This window comes from Sus scrofa, chromosome X, assembly GCF_054392235.1.
Source record: "Sus scrofa isolate SSC_HxYL_T2T_F1_AM1 chromosome X, Sscrofa_HxYL_maternal_Yorkshire_Landrace_v2.0, whole genome shotgun sequence".
Taxonomy (NCBI): Eukaryota; Metazoa; Chordata; class Mammalia; order Artiodactyla; family Suidae; genus Sus; species Sus scrofa.
In genome coordinates this window covers 111,216,135-111,242,062 of record NC_139401.1, presented here as the reverse complement: position 1 = coordinate 111,242,062, position 25,928 = coordinate 111,216,135, and the positions used below count along the sequence as shown (strand labels likewise).

The following is a 25,928-nucleotide window of genomic DNA, read 5'->3' as shown; positions in this document are numbered from 1 at the left end:
TAAAATTTGGATTTTTTTTTTTTTTTTTGCTTTTTAGGGCCACACCCCTGGAATATGGAGGTTCCCAGGCTAGGGGTCTAATCAAGCTGTTGCCGCTGGCCTATACCACAGCCACAGCAACGCCAAATCTGAGCTGTGTCTGTAACCTACACCACAGCTCACAGCAACACCTGATCCTCAACCCAATGAGCAAGGCCAGGGATCGGACCTGCAACCTCATGTTTCCTAGTCAGATTTGTTTCTGCTGTGCCACAACAGGAACCCCCAAATTTGGATTTTTGATGTGTTAATTTAATGTTTTTCTAATACATAGTATATACATAATTTGCCATTGTAATAAAAGTTTGCGGGTGAACTACTTAAAGTCATCTCGTGTGCCATCAGTGATGAGTGAACTCTAGGACATGTAAGGCAGAGGGAAAAAAGAGAGAGGGAGGGAGAAAGGAAGGAAGGGAGGGAGGGAGGGAGGAAGAGAGGAAGGGAGGGGAGCAAAATACTTATTGGTGATGAAGAAATGGTGAAAATCTGTCAATAACTGCCTCAGGTACTTTGTTGTGACCTCCATGTTTCTGCCAAGCCCTGGACTAACCTCTAATGAGTCAACAAACATCCTTTAATTATCAGTTGTCTAAAAACAAATTGAATGTGCTCAGATGTCAATTAAGAATCAAGATTTCTTCTCTTAAAAGGGTTGATTCATTTAGCCCTAAAATGGCCTGAAGGGCTCCACTTGGAGCAATTTACTGGGGAAGATGCATACGACATTTCAAAGCAGTAGCTCTAATCTTCATCTTATCAAGTGTTTGAGTGTACACACTTCCTAAGAATGAGGTTTAAGTAACATTTCCTTTCTCATTTAAAAAAATACTCATTATTAAAACAAAATAAGATATTTTTCTTTGATTTAAGAAATCTAAGAATATAATTACAATGATTTTTCACTTTTGTTGCTATTCTTTTGGTTTAAGAGCTCTGTAATGATTATGATTCTCTTGTGTTAATGAAATAAAATTGGGGCTAGAACTCATGTTATGTAATAATTTAATAGATTCTTAGTATCATCATGATAATTTAACATTCCTCTTTCATTCCATGGAGATAATATTATTCAGAACCTCTGCCAAACAGATATTACTGATTTAGAAGCCATCTTGTTAATTCCTAAACCAATTGTCCTTTTAGAGAAAGAAGAGCTATAAACCAACCTTGATGAAATACTAGCTTCTAGAATGTCATGAATTTTAGAGGCATGGGAAGTTTGAAGGTAAAGATTCAAGCTGTGTTCTCTTATAGGTAAAAAGGTGGCTATACACTTTGACAGGATCACTTAATGTGTCATGTTCAAACCTACTTTTCACATCTGGTCTGAAAAGATTTGGTAGTGGTCTGTTTCTAGGAAGACAGATCCAGTACTAATGTATACATACACTTGGGTTAATTGGGGAAAGAGTTAGTTTCTTGTGTCCCCTGTCCTTTGTTTCACATTTCAAACCTGGTTACAATGATTTACATTGCTTTTTCCTTTTTTTAGGGCCGCACCTGCGGCATATAGAACTTCCCAGGCTAGGGGTCGAATTGGAGCTGCAGCAGCTGGCCTACACCACAGCAACACTAGATCCTAGCTGCATCTGCCACCTACACCGCAGCTCATGGCAAAATGGTTGACATTTCAAATCCAAATTAAATTCAAGAATAATCAGTGAAGAACCATATCAAATTATTATTTTTTAAATGAGGAAAGAATGTGAGCTTCACAGCTAAAACAGAGACAGCATAATTGAAAACAAGGCTATTGCATTCAGGTTTTGGTATTTACAGACTCATTTCTCCTAGAGAACACATTAGGTTCTCCTTGTATTTCTTTTTGGGATAATTGCAGGTGACACAAACAAAATAGAATATATTGCCCTGAAAAACTTAAAACTCTGCTTGTTCTTACCAGGTTAGCAAGCATGTAGTGGTAACCTCTTGAATGTTTTCCCAGGATCACAACCTGCAGAAATAAAAAAAAAAGGGGGAACTATTACTCAAAAAGGACATTTTGTTTTGGCTGTGCCAGTTACACGTGGAAGTTTCTGGGCTAGGGATTGGACCTGCACCCCAGCAGTGACCCAAGCTGCTGCAATGACAATGCTAGATCCTTAACCCGCTGCACCACAAGGGAACTCCAACAAGGACATTTTAAACTGCACAATCATTAGGATGGCTAGCACAAATTACTTTGTAAGTAATCAACACAGTGTTAGGTCTTTTAAATATAGTAAGTAAATTATAGTTAATTGGGCCAGATTTCTTTTTGTTGTATTTTACTTTCAGGCAGAGGATATAGGAAGAATTGCTGATATGAAAGTTAAAAATGTCATCATCAAGGGGGAAAAAGCCCTCTAAACTTCCAGGTCAGTAGCATCCTTGTCACTTAAAATAGATGGCAAGAGTGACAAAGCTGATGATCCCTCACCCATGAACTTGATTTCTGTACTTAGCTGTTGAGCCGGAAAAAGGCTGAACTTTGCATACAAATTAGAAAATAGAATGTATGGTACATTTTTTTTCTTTATCTGGAATTCTTAGGGAATAGAACACACAAGGAGTAGGATTAATGGGATTTTCAGGTTAATCGAGGTAGCTTTTGCTTATTGAAAACTTTTCCACCTGGAGTGAGTTGAGAAAAAAAAAAAAAGACTTTTCTAAAACACTTGCCTGCCTTTTTCCTACCTTAAAGTAAAAGACTTGTGCACATCTGTACATCTTTTGGGACTGAATGTGATTGCCTTAGTAGTGGGGGGAGGAGATTTTCCCATAGGGGACATTTGGCAATGCCTGGAGACATTTTTGGTTGTCGCATCTGGGAGGGGTGACTAGCATCTAGAGGCCAGGGATACAGTCTCCGCCACAAAGAATTATCCAGCCCAAAATGTCTGTAGTGATGAGGTTGAGAAACCCTGACTGAGGGTCATCACTATTAGCATAATTTTCATGAGTAACACTGTATTAATACTAAGCTTTACAGTTTGCAAAATGCATTTTTATTATCTCAAAATATGTCAGGGGATTGAATATTTTCCAACTAAATATTTTGGTTGGCAGTTGGAAATTTTTGATGAAATACCTGACATAAGCTTATTTCCTTAGAGTTAAGTACAGGAAAATTTCTGATTGAAGATTTTATAAAATGTCATTTTATTGAGTACGGACTATGTGCAAAGTAGTATGCAGGAGTGGGAATGAAGAGGGGGATAACATAGAGGTTAAAAACCCAACTAGAGGCAGAACCAGGTTTTGTACATGACTGAAGCTAATATCATTTTAAAGGGCCACTTTAAGAAAAATAACAGAAAGTTATGAATATAATATTTGGAATAGGGCCTCAGAAAGAACCTGTGCAAGTAAAGGGCCATTAAACTTAACCTTCATGATATGTTTCTTTATGAACACAGTTGTCAAGGGATTAAAAATAACTTGAGAAAACAACATCATACACATATCTAACCAGAACTATATATAAAAAGGTGATAATGCTAATTTTAAAAACAACTGCCCTTAACGATAGCCTATAGAATGGGAGAAAATAGTTGCAAGTGATGCAACCCACAAGGGCTTAATCTCCAAAATATACAAACAACTCATACAACCCAAAACCAAAAAAAAAAAAAAAACCAATTAAAAAATGGGCATTAGATCTAAATAGACATTTCTCCAAAGACAGACAGATGGCCAGTAAGCATACTAAAAGATATTCGACATCCCTGATTATTAGAGAAATGCAAATCAAAACTACCATGAGGTACCACCTCACACCAGTAAAAATGTCCATCATTAATAAGTCTACAAATAACCAATGCTGGAGAGGGTGTGGAGAAAAGGGAACTCTCCTACACTTTGGTGGGAATGTAAATTGGTATAACTGCTATGAAAAACAGTATGCAGGTTCCTCAGAAAACTAAATATAGAACTACCATATTATCCAGCAATCCTACTCCTAGGCATATATTTAGAGAAAACCATAATTCAAAAAGATACATGCACCCCAGTGTTCATTGCAGCACTCTTTACAATAGCCAAGACTTGGAAGCAACCCAAATGTCCATTGACAGAGGAATGGATAAAGGTGTGGTACATATATTCAATGGAATATTACTTGGCCATAAAAAGAATGAAATTATGCCATTTCCAGCAACATGGATGCAGTTAGAGATCATCATGCTGAGTAAGTCAGAAAGAGAAAGACAAATATCATATCGCTTATATGTAGAATCTTAAAAAAATGATACAAATGAACTTATTTACAAAACAGAAATAGACTCACAGACTTAGAGAACAGACTTATGATTGCCAAGTGGGAGGAGGGGATGGGCTGGGAGTTTGGGGTTAATAGATGCAAACTATTACATTTAGAATGGATAGACAAAAAGTTCCTACTGTAGAGCCCAGGGAACTATATCCAATCTTTTGATATAGACCACGGTGGAAGATAATATAAGAAAAGGAATATGTGTTATTACACACACACACACACACACACACACACACACACAACAGGGTCAATTCACACAACATTGTAAATCAACTATACCTTAATAAATAAATATTCTAAAAAACCCTGCATTTGAGTGCCTAGTATATACCAGACACTGTGCTAGGGGCTTTATATGTAATCCCTAGAACACTTTAACAAATTAAGTGTTATTAGTTTCATTTTACAGATCAGGAATCTCAACCAAAGAGAGTTTAAGTGATTTTCCCAAGACCACACAGCTAAGAAATGCTAAAGCTGCTATTAGAACCTGGTTATGTCTGCCTTTAGAAACCCATACTTTGGGCATGGTTTCTTAATATGTGCTAAATGTCAACTATCAATAATTACTCTAGATTCTTGGAGAAGAGGAAGAAGAGCTGTCTAAGGTCTGCTGAGATGGATAGGGAAGGCTTCCTGGAGGAGATGAGGTTTCAGCTGGCCCAGGGGAGCAGAACCATGTATTTAAATATGCTTATCATGCTGGGATTAGAAGCCCTCAAGTCACATACCGTCCGGGGTGGGGAGTGGGGGAGGAAGAGAGGGAAAGAGAAGGAAGGAGGGAGAGAGGGAGGGATATAGAGCTGTTTTCTATTAATTTAAAATATGAGCCCTGTGTCTGACTGATTATTTATGGAGGAAATGAAACGTTAATGAATGCTTGAGCAGGTGATTTCTCACACTGCCATGGCACAAAATGAGCTGTTAGGTGTCTATTGGGATGTATTCCTCAGTGTCCGCTTGTGGGAAACATTCTTACCGGTGACATTTGTTAACTTTTGATGGCAAGTTGGGGCCATACATTTGTTGAATTTTTAATTTACTGACAACCCTCAACATAATAAAATCAAAGGGTTTGAGTTCTACTAGAAAAATGAGCAAGATTCCTAAGGACATCTGGCAGAGCTCGAAGAGAAATAAAGAAGCAAGCCCTAAGGAAGCAGAGGAAGTCTGTTTCACCAGAGGCAGGGTTTAGTGTCCTTTTGAGCATAAGGAAGGCAAGAGGGAGCCACAGCAAAGATAAGTGTTGTTAGAAGAGGCTTGAAAGAGAACCCAGGAGCCCAGCCCTGTCAGATATTCAGCTTGATTGTGGGCAAATTACTCCACTTTCTCTAGCCTCCATTTCCTTATGGGACCAAGAGCCTGCCTTTTCCTATCTCAGGAGTGTTGTCAGGATCAAACTGAGTAAGGTCTACAAAAGTGTTGGGGATGGGCATTATGTACTTGCGTGAGGTTAAGTAACTATGGAAAGGCGTTATTCACTGAGATATTGTTTTTCCAGCTCAGAAAAACTTGAAGCTATTGGAATATTCGCTTTAACCCATGCCCAGTTGGTCTGTACAGAGCAAACTCACTTATTTGAAGGTAGCACTCTTACAGCATTACCCTTTCAAAATTTTGCTTAAACTGGAAGAGATGGGGAGTTATCTAAAGATAGGAACTTTTAGGTGTCACAAAGCTGCTGCCTTAAAGGCTGTAATTATTTCCTCATCCTTGCTTTCAGTGCCTTCTTAACTCTGATTTAACACACGATTCTTAACAATCTTGATTTTCTAGCTCACAGTAAATGAAAAGTTACAAATTAGAAGGGGTGTATGTGGAGAAAGGGGGTGATGTTAGAAAGAGGGACATTAGCAGCAGAGGAAGTGACAGACTGGCTTAAAGGAGAAGGAGGAGTCCCCCTCCCCCCCAAAAAGCCGACAACGTTGTACTACACAGTATAATCATGGATGTTTAACGTGAGTGCCTGAGTCATCAGGGTATGGCTTACTGTGTTGAGTAATTCCTGCTGAAAAACCTAGGAAAATTATGATACATTGAGGGAAGGTTTCCATCAGAAAGGCTTAAATTTCCAATACTTGGAGTTCCCGTCATGGTGCAGTGGTTAACGAATCCGACTAGGAACCATGAGGTTGCGGGTTCGGTCCCTGCCCTAGCTCAGTGGGTTAATGATCTGGCATTGCCGTGAGCTGTGCTGTAGGTTGCAGATGTGGCTCAGATCCCGCGTTGCTGTGGCTCTGGCATAGGCCGGAGACTACAGCTCCGATTAGACCCCTAGCCTGGGAACCTCCATATGCCGCAGGAGCGGCCCAAGAAATAGCAAAAAGACAAAAAAAACAAAAAAAACAAAACAAAAAAAATTTTCCAATACTTAAGAGTATACTTGAGTTATCTTGAAATCTTACTTACGTAGGCCAGTAATGATCCTACTGATGGGAGCTAAATGAGGCCTCACTGCAAAACGTGTCATGTTTTGCTCTTGGTCTTGCCTTTTTTAAAATTTTTAGTGCAGGGCTTGTGGGAGTAAGGGTGGGATGGGAAGGTTGTGTGTAATATGGTGCACAAAGGAGCTAGTTAATGGGAGCCGTTCTTGTTCAGTTAGTCTTAAATCTTTATTCTTTCCATCTGTTACAGATGAACAAGGCATAAATTGTACCCTCCGTTATTTAATGACTCTGGTAACCAAGAGAATATTCAACTTTGCTTTTACAGTAATTATAATAGCTCTTTCTGAATTAGTTTTAGAACTTCAAGTATAAAAGCTGTTTCCCAGTCTCCTGTGAAATTTTAAGAGGAAATACCAAGTTCTTGAATCCATGTTCTGTATTCATGGTGCCTTTGTAAGATTTGTTGGAGATGATGGGTGGCTTGATACGACAGCAGATATGACAAATGTGATAATGGAACATGTGTGAAATGTAGATACAATTCATTGTTTTAAGGAGATTTATTGTTATGCCCGCAAATAGACCCTGAAAGAACAAATGCCCCCATCCTCATTGACTGAAACCTAACAGTTTCATTCACTGAAGAAAAAGCTCTTCTATACTGACTCAGTGAACCATGCATATAGCAGAGCCTTAAATTATTTGGTAAAGAAGTCAGCGAATCATAATCTATCCATTTAGGGGAGACCTCCATTTACTGACTCTCCCATCCCCTTATCTGTGAAATTAGGGTCTGGGTATCACTGAGCAGTTAAAAATAATTCAGAAAATAAATCTTCAGTTGGTTTTCTACAGAAGAGGCCCTTTCTTTTCCAATTTAATGTTTAATCTAGACATTTTTATAATTTTAGAAATTTGAAGTGAAATTGCTCCACAAGACTACTCCAGAGAGGCCCACAGACCCTTGGGGAGCAAAAGCATCTGTTTTTCTATGCTCACATTAAAAGAAAATACGTGTGTGGAAAGTGTCTATGATTTTTCCCCCTTAGATCCATCTGGTATGCAGATTAGGCTATTTGCAGACCTAAGTATCTACATGTTTGGATTTTCTACATTGGCGCCAAAAAAGGATCTCTGTATAAAGATTGATCTTGCTTTGAGTACAGAACATGCCTTACCATTCATCCTAACCTGTTTCTCTTAAAAAAATTTTTTTGGAGTATAATTGCCTGACAGTGTTGTGTTAGTTTCAGGTGTACAGCAAAGTGAATCAGTTCTACATATAAATATATCCATTTCCCCCCCTATAGGTTATTATGAACTATTGAGTAGATTTTCCTGTGCTATATGGTAAGTTCTTCTTCATCTTCCATTTTATACAGTAGTGTGTATATGTTATTCCCACACTCCCTTTGATTTAAGTACCCTGAGAATGTTTGGTGGGCTGGGGAGAGAAATGAGGGAGGTTTCTGATTTTAACACACCAGATTTACCTGCTGTATAAGGTAAGCTTTTAAGAAAAAGCTATTAGACCACATTTGTGCGTGTGTTTTCAAAGAGACGATATTTTTTAACCCCTCTCCCTTTCCTGCTCCTCAGTTACAAAAAAGTGCTATTGTTCTAATTTCAGCTGTGTTGGAAATTAAATGGTGGCATGCTATAGAAATCAGCCTCTGATGATGCCATACTTCCCAGAAGAAATCTTCCATCAGATATGATAAAAGCCATTCATTTTCTTGAATGAAAACCCTGAGCTACTAAATTGCTTTAGTCTTAGTAAACATATATCAGAAGTCAATTCCTTTTGCATTATTTTCTAATAATCTCATCCTGCACACACATGCTCCCCTGTAACTGAATGACACTGCTTCATATTGCAGTCATCTGACTTGAATAAATGCACTGGATTAGTGAGGCAGAGAAGAACCAATCACCTGTACCAAAGTCAGCCCAATGGCAGTGGGGTGGGGGTGGAGCAGATGGAGAAAGGCCAAAGATTTTCGCAAAGAAGAAAAATGGGAGTATAACTGAGAAATCTTATCAGTGTATGTACTGTCTACAGGGGAAGCTTATGCAGAGAGAAGGCCATTGAATGAGACATCAAATAACATGCTAGGATGTGAGGATTAGAGAACAAGGATTTCACTAAGGAACATGTCTTGGGGAAGTTTCACTTCCCAGTCTTCAATATTGCATTCACGGTGCCTCAGTGGAACATATGGAAGATTTAAACAATGGTAGAGGCAAAGAGAACATACAAATAAGAGGCAATAAATGGCCACAAGTAAATTAAAAGAGCAACAGATTATTCTTGCTTGGAGGAATAAGGAAGCACTTCAGGGCATGTTGATCTTGGTGCGAACACCTCATTCTATTAACCCTAAAACATTATTTCTCCGATTTCATTTCCTCACAAACTTCCTTAATGATTTGTGATCTATCCACAAATCACAATACTATTATTTTCTTAATATTTATCTTTATGGCTACTCCTTTACTCAAATTTAGAGGTGTCCAAAGCAATAATATCCATGAAACTCCACACGAGAAAATAAGTATATGAAAATAAACTCTATTCATCCAGATGTCACTGAAAATCCTCTGGTGTGCCATCAGGAGTGGTGGGTAATGTCTTAATACAGTCATATCCTAAGGGAAGAGAATACAGATCATGTCTTGCTGTCCATATAAAATAAGGTTAATTTGACACATGGTTCAAATCTTAAGAATATTCCCATCTACTTTCAAAGGCTCATGAGTCTTGTAAGGGAGCAAAATGATCGGCAGAGTTTGGGAGGCAGCAAATAATGCCTTGGACGGTGTGCAAATGACAAATTTGGAAACTTACAAAGCCTTTCCTAGGGCAATTTACATGCAATGCCCCACCCAGGAAGCCCAGCAGCTTTGATCAGCTGCAGTCCTTGGTCATGGTGCCAATAATAAATACTTAAAACACCTGGACTTTTCCATCAGCTAACTTCCTGTAAAATGATGCATTTCCACACACCATGTCTTTTCCTGGAATACTTCATCTAGAAAACCTTTCACAGCCTTCTATGTATATTTGGAAATATTCTAGATGTTTTTTCAGGGAGGGTAAGGTAGGAGTGATTTGAACTAGTGTCCAGCCTAGAATAATATAGCAAAAAGGATAGTAGTTTCTCTACAACATAGCAATAGGTAAGACTGTTTTAGTCTTTGCACTTTGTATTGGCTATCTCCCCAAATTACTGATGATTTAAATAATTCATTTTCAATAACAGTGTTCTTCATACATTCTTACATGAAATTTACTGTCAACGATTTCATGTTCACATTTACAGCAACTTTTAATATTTACAACTGTATTCTAAATATCAAGTTGTAATCTTTTTTCTTTGTAGATTTTATAAAATTGTTTGGGCCCAAAGCGCTATAATCTTGAATATCTGCCTAAGACCTACTTGAAGGACTGTATGGGTAGCACAGAGAAGGCTCATTACTTGGATTCCCAAAAAAAAAAAAAAAAAAAGGAAAGGCAACATCTGGCACGAGGCTGAGTAGCCACTCTAACGTGCTTTATTCCAGCCATAACCGCTTGGGGATAGGTGGGATAATGCAGGACTTTCTTCATTGCCCCCCAGAGTCAAACTTTTCCATCTTTAGATATTTATCAGATCAGCAGCACTAGCATCTCACCTGAAATGACACCTTATAGAGCTGAAACCTGTAAGAGTCTAAAACTCTTTATAGATGTGATCTGAGTCACCATGAAGTCTTAGAACAAATAGGTATTTATTAAAGGTGATTTACCTAAAAAGAGCTATGAACCTTGAAGTCAGATGGTTCTGGATTCAAATCCTGCATTTAGAATTAGCCTTGTTACTTAACTATGTGTGAAATTGACCCATGGATGGTTGGGTAGAGTATTAGAGTATTAGGTCTTTAAGTCAAGAGAGGAGAGGAAGAAACACATGGTGTAGGGGTGTGTAGAATGAGGAGTTCTTAGAACTCCCTGATCAGGCCTCTCCGAATGCATTTTCTGTCTGTCTGTGCAATGCTTCCAACATTCGACACCATGATCTGTGAAATTTTCTAATTGCTAAAGGAGGCAATTGAACATGTTTTTATTTTCAGATGGAAGTAAATATCAGTAACCCATGTGTTTTTGGAGCTTTTGGTTTTCAGGATAGTAGCTCACTTGGCAGGTTTCTCCCTCTTCTGGGAGCCATATCATTTAACTTTATCTCAATTGGCAAATGGATGAGAAATGATAGAGGCTTAGTTTCTGGGAGGTAAAACACAGAATTCTCCTAATTCATAAATGTTTGGTTTGGTCTTTCACTCTTGCTCTTTGAATTTCCGTTATCTTTCTTATCTGTTAGCTTATCCAGCTTTGTGATCACACTGACACAGTAAACCACTGGGAGCTTGAAGTCAGCCATGGTGGCAGTATTTACACCACAGAAACCAACCAACACTACAAGACAGGGCTTTTCCTCCTGACTTTGAGAGCCAGTTTACCTGCATACATACCATTGGACTCAGAAGGAATACGGATGGAAATCCTAGTGAGCGGAAAGGTTGCTTCTCTTAACCACATTTCATTCATCTCTTCTTTCAATGAACATTTATTGAGTGCCTGCTCTGTACCAATCCTGGAGCCAGACACTGGGGACACAGAGGTCACCAAAACCTGGTCCCTGGCCTGGAGAATTTTGCTCTAGAGTATGAAAGACTGCTAAGTTCACAGACAACCATAACCCAGCAGAAATGTGAGAACAGAAATATAGACGGAGAACTGAGGAGAGAATGATTAACTCATAACTTTCTAGAGACAGAAGTACTTTGTCTCCAACTAAAGACTTAAAGAATGTTTTTTCCTGTGGTTTTTATAAGTGGGAGCCTGACAAACAGGTAGCTTAAAAAGAATGCTATTTTGAAAACAGAGATGTATTTCAGAGGGCTATTTCTCTTGATTTCAGGAGAACCTTGCTGTTTTACAGTGCTTACACTCTAGAGGAAAGATTTTTATTTGGAGTAACTACGGACATTTGTTGTGATGGTAAGCCAGGGTTGGCTCCATAAGAAATTGTGACTGAAATGATTCATTGCAAAAACTAAGAAGGGGATAAATGGTAATATTGTAAATAGAAGATGATCTGCTAAAAGCAATGCATCCCAGCTTTGCCAGTGACAAGCTATGTAATCTTAATGAAGCTACTTAACCTCTCAGTTTCAGTTTTCTATCTGTAGAAGAGTGAACATAATAGTTCAGAGGCAGCAAAGTCAGGTGGTCAAGAGTATAGGCTGGACTGCCTGGGTTTGGGTCCCTACTTTTCCCTTTAATAGCTACGTAACTTTGGGCAGTTAAACTCTGTGTGTATCAGTAGAGTTTAATCTGTAAAATTAAAATGTAAAATTGGTCTATCATTGGTACCTACTTCATAGAACTGCAATAAGGAATAAATACATTAAATGATGTATCTACAGCTCTGAACACAGTGCCTGATGCTCATCCTACTGATATTACTTATGTTTTCCCTTCCTTATTCCTATTGCAATGCTCCCTCCCTCTATCCTCCCCTACAGCAGTCACATCTGTTCTTCAAGGCCCAGTTTATATGCAGCCTCCTCCACGAAGCCTTCCCTGATTTTATGTCCTCACTTTTAAAATGTAGAGGAGTAGTTTCCTGCTACTATGAGGTGAGGGACTTGGAGAGGCACCAGAGCTGGGTGCAGAGGGGTGTTGAGGCCATGGGTTAGGATAGCACTGGGTTGGAGGTACAGGGAAGGAGCTGAGGTTTGTATTTAGAGTTCAGGGGTGTAAGCAGAACTGGGGGTAAACCAACACAAAGTAACACACTTTGCCACCCTCTACCACCCTCTCCTCTCATGCCTCCATTATTGATCAGAATCAGGAACTCAAACCACACAGAACCTGTGGTTAGGAAGAAGATGTGTGTAGGGTGGTGAAGGCAGAGGATGGTTCTACCCAGAGACAAAGGAGTGAACAAGACATAACCTCATTTTTCATGTGTCGTTGTTCTGGTGTTTCTAGCACAGGAGAGAATGGGGGTTGGGGTGGTGTCAAGAGAGGCAAGAGTGGAAATTTGCAAGGTCAGTAAGATGGATCTCTCCTCTGCCTTGTGCACCACTGCTCAGGCCTCGGGCCACCCCACTCTGATAGTAACAACTGGACTTGGCTTATCTATGCTTCACTTCAGGAGCAGGAACACCTACCTATTCTGGGCTTTCTCACCTGAATCCACAGAGGATTTGGTGGTAGAGAGAACACCAGGGAACACAATCCACATTCCTTGGAGGCCTTCCTTGGGAAGGTCTTAGGACAGTCTTTGTCCAAGTGGCTGCTGTGTGGATCACCTGGAGGATCTCTGAAGATGCAAGCACCTGGGCACCTCTCTGGAGAGTCTTGTTCACAGTCTGGGTTAGAGGCAGGGGATCTACATTTTAACACTCAGATGCTTCTGATGCACACGGGACTGGAAGAACTACTTCTCCATGTGATGATAAAGGCCCTTTGAAAAGCTAAAAAGCAGGACCATCAATGATGGATATTCACAAAAGGGGGCAGGAAGGGAGACATTAAGCTTGTGGGGTGCTCCCTTGGGGAACTCCTGTGAGAAGCCCTGGGCAGGCAGAGGCCAGCCTGAGGACACTCACCCTGACTCCTGGGAAAGGCGCCAAAGGAGGAATTTCTGAAAGACTCTTATTTTAGCCAGGACTGCACCAGAGGCAGACCCTGAGGCAGAGATTTGCAGGTCAGTCGTCTAATTGGGAGTTGATTCCAAGATGCACTGGTAGGAGAGTGAGGACATGAGATGGCAAAGGGAGAGAAGTCTGCACAGGGGCAGAGAGGAGCAGGGTAGCTCAGAGCGCTGCTGGGAGTGGCTGCCACACACCCACCTGAAGGGCTAGGAAGCTGATGTCTGTGTCTTTCAATTCTCCTTGACCGTTGGCTGGTAGCTTCTGTCAGGAGGATTAATTCCTCCCCTGACACTTCTGACTGGTCTCACTCTCAGGCTGACAGAAAGTCAAGTGCAGAATAGCCATTGGCATGCACGGAAAAGGCTAGTGCCAAATACGGGTAGGGCATCAACAGCATCTGCTGTAACTGCAGTGACCTTATGTCACATATATTGCACTTTATAGTTTACATATTGCTTTGATATGCATCATTGCATTTGATAAGAAAAGAGGTGGGCAGTGAAGCACAATGGTGGCGGGAGTGAACTCTGGAGTCAGAACAACCTAGAACACCAGTTCTTTCTCTTTGTTGCTGAGTGACCTTGGACACATCATTTTCCCTCACTGAACCTCACTTTCCACATCTGTAAAGCAGGGATCAGAATGGCACCTCCAGGAGTTCCCGTCGTGGCTCAGTGGTTAATGAATCTGACTAGGAACCATGAAGTTGCAGGTTCAGTCCCTGGCCTTGCTCAGTGAGTTAAGGATCCGGCGTTGCTGTGAGCTGTGGTGTAGGCCGGCGGCTACAGCTCTGATTAGACCCCTAGCCTGGGAACCTCCATATGCCGCGGGAGCGGCCCCAGAAAAAAAAAAAGTGGCATCTCCTTCTTAAGGTTATTGTGAGGACTAAATGCAGAATTTCTAGCAGAGTGCCTGAGCCAAAAGGGGATTCAACCAGAAGCATTTCCCTTTCTGCCACCCCTACCTCTCTACTCATCGTTGTACCCCACAGTGCACAGCCCCAATGTATGGCACCACGGTGCTGCTTAATAAATGTTACTGACATGGAAGGCTTACATGCATCCTAGAGAGGAGTCCACGCTGTTTATGAAGCAGTAGATGAAAGGGCCATTTAAAATAATATAAAATCTAGAAAAGTGTACTGAGGCGATGGGCATCGAACAAGTTCAGATGCAAGGAAGGCTTTCCCCCTGGAGAGGAAGATGTCTTTTAGACTAGATTTTGAATGATTCAGGGGAACTGTTTTTGGCCGAGATGGGAAAGAAGATCCCAGGTAGGAAGAACAGACAACAAACATAAGCTAACATTTAATGAGCACTTACTGTGTATAAGGCATTGTGTAGAGTAATTTTTTATGTGCTTTATTTCACCGAATCCACCACAACCTTGCAAATGAGATGCTGTTGTAAACTTCATCTTCCATATTATGAAAATGAAGCACAGAGAAGCTGGATAACTTGCCCAAGGCCTTACAATGATGGCGCCTGGACTCAAAATCAGATGTGTCTGACTCCAAGCCCAGTCACTAAGTGTTAGCAGCTATGATAATAATTACCAATTATAAGAACTATCATTATTTCTGTGGAATGATCAGCTCCCACCATGAATTCAATTCAACAAAGACTGAGAACCTACCATTATTATACATTATTACCTAAGTAAGAAGCAGTTACAGCCTGAATCTTTGGAAATTCTCCTTTATTGTGGGGCATCCTGGGAATTTCCCTTTGGTTTCCCCTAATTACTTCTCAAAGCCTTGGGCTTGGTTCATATGATTATGACTCCAATTTTCGATTCCCTATCAGCATATGACATGAGTTGTCATTGTTTAATCACAAGCTGCACTTGTGATGAATGTTGGATAATCAGAACAAAAGCACTGGAAAAATAATTAGAGGGAACCAAAGGGAAGAGGCTCACAGTCTTGAACAAGAGCCTGTGCGAAGGTTTCTAGGACTCAGTCCCTGAAGATGAATTTTGATCCTTGTCTGAATACAAATGAATGACTCCATCAAATCATAGGCAGTTTGTCACAGTGCAGGTTATTTAGCTAGTTAATTAAAAGTCTGAGTGAGCCGGTGCCTCTCTGCACTGGGCTCTGAAGATAACCAAACCTGTGTTCTGACCAGGCAAGTTAATTTAAAATAAGTGACCTCAATTGGGTAATGGCTGCAAGTTCAAATTCCAGAATCGCTATAATGAGTCCCAGATGGATCTTAATTGTTCTTTCAGGAAACAGTGAGGAAGGGGGAAAGAGAAATGCACAAGCCCAAAGTAAAGGTTATTAGCCATATCTTTCAAAAACAGGGGAGCTGATTGGGGCAGGGCACAGTTAATGTGGTCTAACAAGACTTCCATTGCTGCTTTCCAGATGCATCCTTCTAAAGTGGGTGTAGCTCTTTTTGGAAATAAGAACTGGGATTCAGCACACTTAACCATGTGATCTCAGGCAAATTATTTAAACTTCTCAGGTCTGTTTCTCATCTATGTCACTGAGAAAACACTATTACCCTACCAACCTCAAAGGATTGAGGGAGTTACTTTGCAAAAAAAAAAAAAAAAAAAAAAAAGCTTTGAAAAAAAAATATGTAAAGGGCTACAAGGCAGCTTTTATTTTAACTTTAATCCAGGAAAATTTCCTAATGAAAGACTTGATTTTACAGTATAGGGCTACTCTAGGTGTGTGCCTCTTTATTTTTTAAAACCTTCTACTCTGCCATAAACTGGGTACCTTCTGAACTACATAGAGCCCTTGAAAGGTGAAAGGATCACAGCGGGCAGTATGTTCGGCACCGTATCTGCGTGGTGTACCTGATGTTCTAATTTCTTAGGAGGTGCGCCTGCAGAGCTGAAAATGATTTCGGCTTTGTGGGCCTTGGGAAGGCATCAGAGAGCACACACATTTAGCATTTTTTATTACAAAACCGGATCCTTCTCCGTTCATGTTAATATAAATCTTTGACTTGAGATTACATGCTGGCACAGCACTGTGGTACCACGAGGTTACTGTAAGCCACAGTGAGAGCGGGATGGCTTTATTTCCACTTATTTTTTTTAATGTGAATGCTTGGGTTTCTTTCACTGTTCTGATACATTCTAATTACCCCAATCTTCCCGAGCTCTGGAAGCCAAACATAATAAGAATTTGTACCATGATAAAAATAAGTGAAAAAACCCATAACCCAGTACAAAAGCCTTGGAAGACCAAGAACTTGACCATTTGGGATGCACATATCACTGCTTTTGAAGCTACTTTTCTTTCCTGATTCCACTTTTTAAAGAGAATTGTATTGTGATGCCTATTTGAGTCCCCCTTAATGGAATGTAAGCATCTAAGACAGATTTTTAACCTATACCTACTGACAGTAATCACAACTGTTTATCCTTCAAGCCTAACCAAAACTCATTAAAGGAGTTTGCTTTTAAATCAGAATCTGCGTTCTGTCTTGTTAGATGAGCCAAGCAAATAATGGAGTTGTGTCTCCTAGAATTGCATTGCTATCGAAGGGCTGTGCCTTTTGCTGAAAAGAGCTTGAGATCATAATGAACAAATAAACAAAAAGCCTTGGCTCCTCATTACCCGTCATTACTGGAACACCCATCCACGGTAGGGAGCAGCAGAGGACACAGCTTTTGTGAGGATTTTGCAAAGGTTTAAGCCATAGGCTGAGCAGCCATCACTCCAAGCCTCCCTGGGGAGTTTGGGCTATGCACCATGGGTAAAAGCCACAATGTGCGGTGCACCTAGGGCAGCAAATTATTCGCTAAGTGACAAACATCAGGACTTCCCCCTACCCCTGCACCGAAAAATGTTAAGAAGCTATTTATTTAATTCAACAAATACTTACTGAGCACTTACTGGTTCCAAACTGTTTTAGGGCCTGGGAGTATGGCAGTAAACAAAACACAAAGCCTCCAAGAAGCCTGTATTCTAGTTGAGATATCTAGTGATCACTCTTGTGAATTCCTAGCTGGTTTCTACCTCTCATCTTCTGACTACTCATCATTTACACAAATTAGGCATGTCCTACCATCCCTATTAGACTATAAGTCCTTGAGGAGAGGGCCCCCATTTAAACTCATTAGTGTGTACATCACTCAGCACAGTGCCCTCTAGGCAGGTACTCAATCAATATTTGTGGAGAGTGAGAAAGGAGAGGACTCCAAATATGAGGAAGAAGGATGAGAAGCTGTATTAACTTCAGATGTTATCTTTCTGGTGTAGTTTATTTTCTTAAGAATAGACTCTTAACCTAAACACTAATTCCAGGCAGTTGGGGGTTGGTGGAACTGAGATGGGGTGAGAAGGCAGGTGACTTTTACAGGGAAGCCCATATGTAGATATCTGTTTTGTCCATGTGTTGCCATAGTCTTGGATGGTGTGTCACCAAAAGGTTTACACTGGAATCCTTACTACTTGTGTGGCCACTATGTTTCAGTCCTCTCAGTGCCTCAGTTTCTTCATTGTAAAATGATGGGGTAGTTAAAAGCTTCTCATTTCAGATATCATGTTATATATTTCCTAGTGGAAAAATTAATTTCCTTGAGGATCACAGAGTCATGATGAAAGGTAGAGTCATGTTCTGGCCAATGTAGCCAATTGGTATCAAGTTTCCACCATTTTGCTTTGTGATATCTGAGTTATTCTCAGTTTCCTAACTGGCACTCCTTATTAGCATTCACTATGACAAGTAAGTGGGGCTGGTCAAACTAGGCATATATAAATTTCCAACCCCTTCCATAAAACCAGATGAACTATTGATCCTTGAAGACTCAGTTCAACAAACCATCAGAAGAAAGACTCTCTGATCTGAGTCAGGCTGAGTTGGGCATTTTCTTGTGCATTCCCATTAGGATCTATGTTCCCCTCTGTAACTGCACTGATCACACTTGACTGCGATCATCTGTTTACTTGATTGCTTCCCTACTAACCAACGAGCTCCTTGAGGGCTGGAAGCATGAATTACTTGTTTTTTCACTTTTTCCTTAAACTTATTACTAGTTCTTATCCAGGACAACAGACACAAGCAGTGTGAATAGGAATGTCTTGCTTTCAAGGACAACTTGAAACCATCTCTTCACATTTCAGCAGTTCTACTGGAAAGGATTGTGCAAAAGAGCCTTCTGTTTCCTTTTTTGTGTGTAGTTAAGAAAATAAAATCATTTGTTTCTCCCACTTCAAATATTATTCCTATTTATGTAGATTCTATGAAGAGGACCCCCCTTGAGTAACAACAGATCCATCCTTTCCAGTTTTCACAAAAAACCGAGTCTGAACTGGTCCTCTTTATGCAAAAAAAAAGGTCTTTGTTAGACGTGTTGGGTTCAGTTGCAATGAGATTGCAAACAAATCTATCCCCATCTTCATCTGGAGTACAGTAAAGGGAAATTCATCTCCATCTGACAACTTTCAGCTAAGCTTTCTGAGCAAAGCCAATAATATGGAACTCACGAAAACAATCTGTAGACTGAACAGCTTTCTCTGTATTTGGAGAAACCATACCATTTTTTCTTGGTGCATAAATCCTCCAGTACCTGGACCACTATTAACATTGCTCTTTTTCTTTGAAAAAAAAAAAAAACCATAGTTTGATGGCGAGATAATCATGCATGCATTCTTGACATGAGTTCAATGAAGAGAACAAGTTGTAGGTCACTGAGCAGTAAGGACCATGAAAGAAAGTAGCTAGGATTTCATATGGATTTTTTAGGGGGTACAATTCACTGGCATTATGAGTAGAGGCTGCAATGGATAGAGTCACTGAGGCAGAATACTCCCCTTCTACTTAGTTTCTTGGGCAAAACCTTCCATCCTACTTAGTTTCAATATTTTGCAATTAGTGCTTTATCTTCAACAGGATGTATGTGAGAAGTAGCTCATAACTCCTCTGGGAAGGAGACATGAACACTCTGCCCCTCCCCAATGAAAGCAAATGCCTGAGGATTGGGTCTGCTGCCACCTGTTATCAGTGTAGCAAATGCAGAAGACCTAATGGCTCTGTTGGGAGATGCACTTTCCTGCCACTCCTTGCAACTCTCTCTCAGGGGCTTGGTGGTGGTTGCCATGGACACCAAATAGTGAAGGGGCTAGGGTCAGAGTTTGAAGGATTGTGCTGTGCTTGAGTGGGTGAGACTGAAATTAAGTTAATGTGTGTACAAATAAGGTGTGTTTCTTTCCTTTGTGCCTTTGAGAAAACTTCAACAAAGCAGTCTGTCAAGCAACAATTGATTTTATATTGGCCAGGGAAGAGGGAGGAGAAGCAATTTATCGAGTAGGAGGTTCTCAAGTTAAGCACAGGTGGTAGTTTGAAATAGGTCAAGAGAAGTGAAAAGGGCTCTTAGAGCTGTTGAAGAGATAGTAATGATGGAAAGGCACTTAACAATGGCCATTAAGAAGCTTCCTATAGTGCCTGCTTTGACTGGGACCATTGCTTCACAGGTGCTGGAGCCTCATTTCTTAATCTAAGATGCAGTATTATTGAGATTTCACTCCATTTGGATTTTCCCTGTTATTTACCTCTGCAACTGTGTGTGTGTGTGTGTGTGTGTGTGTGTGTGTCTGTCTGTCTGTCTGTCTTTTAGGTAACATTGTTTCAGTTGGTTCATCCAGTTTTCCCTTTTATGCATCCCCATTCTTAAGATTGGTGGGCCCATTTTCTGCCAATGCTGAACTCAGAAAGACATTGCACCCTTCCTGCCCCCATCCTCAAGAATCATCCAGTTATAGCTGGTGCCAAATTTTCTACTGTTGGGACAATTAAAGGCATGAAAACAATTTAAACCAAACCACCTAAGTTGGAATAAAGTGCCCTTGTTTATGACCAGTTAACCCCACTAGGGTGGGACAGTCCTCTTTGGCCCCTCAAACCATATGCAAAGCCCTTGCCACTGTCTTGGTAGCACTCAAATCCAAACCTTTAAGATGGTCAGAGTTAAGTAACAGCACATCATCACAGACAAAGATGAAGACTCCAAACAGCAAGGGAGCACGTCCTAGCCACCAAACCCTTCTCAGTCTCCCTCTCTTGAAACCTGCCTAGAGGATTATAGAAGGAGCTTAAATGCTCTTAGAGTTCTCAGGAGCGGTGACCACATGTTCCTTTATTCATTTCATTTTAAGAAATGAGGTGCAGCCACTCTAATTATAACGCTTGATATTTGTGAACTTGCCCTCTCTGAGGAGTCTTAGAATACCTTAGAGAAATTGTCTGATTTGTCTTAACATCATTCTGGTAAGGCAGGGAAGGATTTTTATATTTTATGGCTCAGATGCTGAAAGGTGAGATGGCTGTGCAAGGTCATGCAGTAATCTTGAGATAGAACTCAGCCAGCTTTCTGGTCTTTGGCCTAGTGCTCCATGACTTTAGAGGGTATTTGTCAATTTCTGTTCTTTTTCAGAGTAGGCTGTTGGTGGTACATGTATATCAGGGAGGCTGCTTGGTAGTTTATATATATATATATACACATATATGTTTTAAAAGGTTGCAGAGAAAGTGTGGTGTCTGGCTACTAATCTCTTCCACTTTAGCTCTATCTCTAGTGACGTGACACTAATTGTCACCCATCTCCCTAAGCCCTGGTCCATTGAATGGTGCACCTTACCTGTTAATTTGTTATAACCTTCGGGCAGAGCCAGTTTGACTCTGTCAAATATGGACAGAAGGCAAGCTGCCCCTACCAGGGTGGGATTAATTTGACTGAAAGGGCCAGGTGGGTGGTTAGTAACAATGGTATCAAGCTGATTGAGGGCTCTTTCCCACACTTAGTCTCATCAAAGTCCAGGCCTTGGCATGGATCAATGGCCTTTGCCCTTCAGTGTTAGTGCAGTAAGAACTCGAATCTTCACATTTTGTTGCATTTTTTGTCACTGCACTTTGCCTTTGCTTGGTGTCTCTCTGTAAGGGAGTCTAGAGGTCTAAGTTATTTTAAAAATAAGGGTCCTGTGGCAATATGAGCTTGAACAGTAAGTGTTGCTGTTGTAAAATGTGGTTCTTGCAGCCCTTATGGAACTGTTTGTTATGGCATATGTCAGCATTTAGGACAAGACTCCAGTAATCATACAGCTATGGGATGAACCTTCTAATTGCTATATTTTTGTTGCTTTTAATCCAGGAAATTTTCCTAATAAAGCTGAATGATGATTCTGAAAAATTCATTAATGTTTACAAGCCAGTAATTCTACTCCATAGGACTTTGTTAATCTCTCAGTGCCTGCAAAGGCTCATAGTGTAAGCCATACAAAGGAACAGGTGTCTGGGTGTTTTTCTCCCATGCCAACTAAAAACATATTCATTGCCTGTGGAGGGATAAAATAGTTATATGTGGTTAATATTTCCTTTCTTTCTGTTTTTTTTTAAAGAACAGATCTGAGGTCTCACATGGTTTAAGTGATGAGATTAACTCAAAGAAGGGTAAAGAAACAAATGAACCAAAAAAAAAAAAAACAAAAAAACAAAAAAAAAATGAAGGAGGGTATTTGTATTTTATTTTTCTACTTGAATTGGTTAATATTTTATAATTTTAGAATAAAGTACCAGCTTTTATCCTAAAATGTTGATGGCAATGGATGGGAGAGAAAGTCTTTTTTTTTTTTTTTTTTTTGTCTTTTTGCCTTTTCTAGGGCCACTCCCGTGACATATGGAGATTCCCAGGCTAGGGGTCCAATCAGAGCTGTAGCCACCGGTGTATGCCAGAGCCACAGCAACACGGGATCCAAGCCGCATTGGCAACCTACACCACAACTCATGGCAACGCCAGATCCTTAACCCACTGAGCAAGGCCAGGGATCGGACCCACAATCTCATGGTTCCTAGTCGGATTCGTTAACCACTGAGCCACGACAGGAACTGAGAGAAAGTCTTTTGACTTAATACATCTTTGCCACAGTGTATTATATATTCCTATGTGCAAAGGGCATGTGAGCAGGAGTATAGCAGTAGATATGGCTATAATGAGGAAGTTATGATATGCTTGTGATGAACAAACAGACCTCAGCTAATCAGAATCCAATGGCCAGAAATTCTTAATTAATAGGAATTTCCCCAGGCATTTTACATATAAGAACTGTTGTGATATTTTATATGCATATATGTGGCAAAGCTTTGATCCACCAGAAATTTCTATTAGTGGGACATTTGTTGTTCTGTACTCCAAGGATAGAGCTGAATTATAAACTTCCAGGCTGTGTCCTGGCCTTGGAACATATCATCTCTATCTCCCCTTCATATGTGTCTCCAAGGCTAAGCAAAGCTCACTGATGTTGAGACTTGCAAGATTCTCAGTCAGCAAAGAAATAGTCAGTGATGGTCACTAGCCTGGAAATCTGAGAATGCAGGGCAGTTGACTCAGTCTTAGATCCTTATCGCATTCTGCCTTCCAGAGTCAGCATGTTATCTTATCACCCCTACTACTTGGGCAGGAAAAACATCTTCTCGCCCCTCCCACCATATCTAGCAGTGAGTATGGTACAATGGCTCAGGACTCAATCAATAGTTCTTGAATTGAATTTCCTATCTTGTTATTTGCAGCACTGGGACTCATAGCCTGTTGGAACTGGAAGGGACCATCATATTGAACACATTCATTTTGCAGTTTAGGAAATGTAGGCACAGAGAGCTAAGGTGACTTTTTGAAGTCTTGGAGCTAGATCCGAGGTCTCCTACCTCCAGGCCTCTGTACTCTGCTTTATAAAACTCTGGGCTGTTTCCAGTCATCCCAAGGATTCTCACGAGGTTCCCTAATGAAAATTAATTTGAATTTGTGTTTATTTTTAAAAACAAAATCTCCAAACCTCATGGGAAATAATCAAGCAAATGATGAGGTTATCGTATTTTTTTAAGTGGGGGAGGGGAGTGAACTCTTGGTTGAACAGGAGCATTTTCTTTTTGAGACCAAAAAGTTTCTATCATCTGAAATAAACAAGAGTCTTGCTGTTTCAAAGTAATGATCTTGAATGTGTTTTTTTTATCTTTATTTTCCCAGAGGGGATTTGCTTCTAAATATTCACAAAGCCAGTCTAGCCAGTCTAGTGTGAAGTATGACCAGAGCATCAGACCATCTTTTTCAACAAACTGAAGATAAATTTTCTAAATATAGAATACTGGTATCTGCTACTAACTCTTAGGATAAATGTCTTTGCATTTTAGTGAAGAAGTTTATTTAAGGCTGCCAGTGAGTATTAATATCACCTAACATGTTGAAGGATTTTATTGCAAGTACAGAGTCCCACTCATTTGGGGCCTAGAGGATGGTAGACTGGACTTAATAGAAACCATGTTTGCAGTGAACATCTTTAAGAAATCCAGCCATAGCTTTTGCTTTAGGGATAATTAACCTGTGATTTTGGGGTGCATTTGTGCCTCAAAAGATTAGGGTAGTCTAATATACGTTAAGTAATAGCATAAAATCACCACATCATTAGGATAAGAAATAGAGACCACTGGATACCATGATTAGTGAGGTAAGAAAAAGGCTCCACGAAAGGGATGAATGAGGCAGCCACTTTATAGGGAGAAATCTGGAGTGGTCGGAAGTGGGGAAAGAAAGGGTACATTGAGCGAGATACAGGAAGAGATGCAGGCAGGCCAGTGGGTATGCTTGGCTCTGTACTCATCTAGGTCTGGAAGCATGCTCTCGAGGAGACTGGGGAGCAGGCAAAGCAAAGGGGAACGGGCTCTTTTTTTTTTTTTTCCACATATGGGCCTTAAAATATGCCTGGGAGAAGAAGGAGAGGCATAGCTCTTAGAAACACTTTGACCTTACATTTTATGATTAGTTTACTCATATACAAAAATAAGCTTGCAGACATTTATTTTTGGCTTTTAGAGCTGCACCTGCGGCACATGGAAGTTCCCAAGCTAGGGATCAAATGGGAGTTGTAGCTGCCAGTCTATGCCAGAGCCACAGCAATGTGGGATCCGGGTCAGATCTGTGACCTATACCACAGCTCATGGCAATGCCAGAGCCTTACCCACTGATTGAAGCCAGGGATCAAACCCGTGTCCTTATGGATACTAGTTGGGTTTGTTACCACTGAGCCACGATAGGAACTCCTATACACTTTTTGTGGCCACACTCACAACATGAAGAAGTTACAGGGCCAGGGATCAAACCCAAGCCATGGCAGTGACCCAAGCCACAGCATTGACAGCACTGGATCCTTAACCCACTGAGCCTCCAGGGAACTCCAACAGCAGGCTTTTATTCCTTTTATTGTATAACACGTATGTACCTAGTCTTTATTACATAATTTTCCATGTAAGCTCTCTAACTTGGTTCACATGGCTAGGGGCTATTACAAATTTAAAAAGGAAAGAAAAAAAATGTGTGTTTCTCCCAATAGTTCCTAATACAGTACTCTGAATATAGCCCTTGTATGATCTCAGAACAGTTGCCTGGCCCTTGTCTGGGAAATTTTCTGTGTAAATGACAATGCCTATTCTAGAGGTTGATATCTCTGCCTTGTTTCTTCTTCGTGAGTTACCTCTTGATTACGCAGTGATTTCTTAGGTAGCTAAGTGATTTTATCCATTCCAAGAGGTCCTATTTTGTGTGGCATCTTGTTTCTCTGTCACAGGGGTATGGCCTCAGATTAGCCTTTGAAATACAGGTAAGTAATAGCTGCTAAATCCCTAACCTGTCTTTGTCTTTTGAAGATTCTGAAGGACTTCTCAATTTAGCCCACCTGTTGACATGAGCTGGTAAATAAATGGCATCCTGCTCTGGTTCAAGGGGTCTCCAGTTTAGTTGTACTGTCTCCCATCTAGTACTGGGCCCACCACGTAATTTGAATGTCATGGAGGACATAGACCTACATGTGAAGGATAGAAGCACTACCATGTGGTAGTGGAAGAAAGCTTAATTCTCAGCTTATAACCACACTTCTGAAAGCAGGTCTCTAGAAGAACTTGGGACTTCTAAGTAGAGAGACTCTTCCTTAGACAACCTCTAGAGTTAAAAAGGATCTCACCAGCCATAGGGTGGGTGGTGACAGTGGGCAGTGGGCAGGAAACTGGGAGGACAAATTTGAGTAATTTACTTTCCTATCATCCCCCCCCCCAACCTATAATTTATCCTAACCAGGTCCTCCAACCATATTCCTTTTTTGGACTTTGGATAGGGTAAAAGAGAATATATATCTATGGGATAAAGCAAAAAATGCAAGAGTATCAGGAAGATTCTCTGGAATAGCTTCTACCCCTGAGAAATAGATGTAGGTTAAAAATCTTCCAAAAGAATGATGGGAGCATCACTCTCTAGCCCTTTTCTACCAGATACTTGATTAACTTGCCACAGCATTTAAACTAGTCAGAGAGAGAATCCGTTACAGTGGAAAGCACCTTCCACAGCCCTGCCTCACCAGGCAGCTATCACAATAGGGGATCGGAAGAGCTACATTCCCATTGGACGAGACTAGAGTGTTCAGAAAAACCTGCTCTCGGGGGATAAACTGGACATTTTGACAGGGGCATTTATATCTTGAGGCCATGAGAGATATAGGAGCAGACTCACCCCTAACACTTTTGGGGCCCACAGCAAGG

General features: G+C 40.5%; 1 protein-coding gene across 8 annotated transcripts in view; it reads right to left on the bottom strand.

Annotated features, from left to right (window-relative positions):
• GRIA3 (glutamate ionotropic receptor AMPA type subunit 3) overlaps positions 1–25,928 on the bottom strand; it is a 283,119-nt gene that overhangs the window by 108,750 nt on the left and 148,441 nt on the right. For all 8 annotated transcript variants that reach the window (XR_014834767.1, XR_002340866.2, XM_085006795.1 and 5 more), the window contains one exon: positions 1,940–1,993. Coding sequence is in view for 6 of the 8 variants with exons in the window: in XM_085006795.1 (XP_084862921.1) it covers positions 1,940–1,993 (54 nt within the window). In the remaining 2 variants the exon portion in view is untranslated. The remainder of the gene's footprint in view (positions 1–1,939; positions 1,994–25,928) is intronic.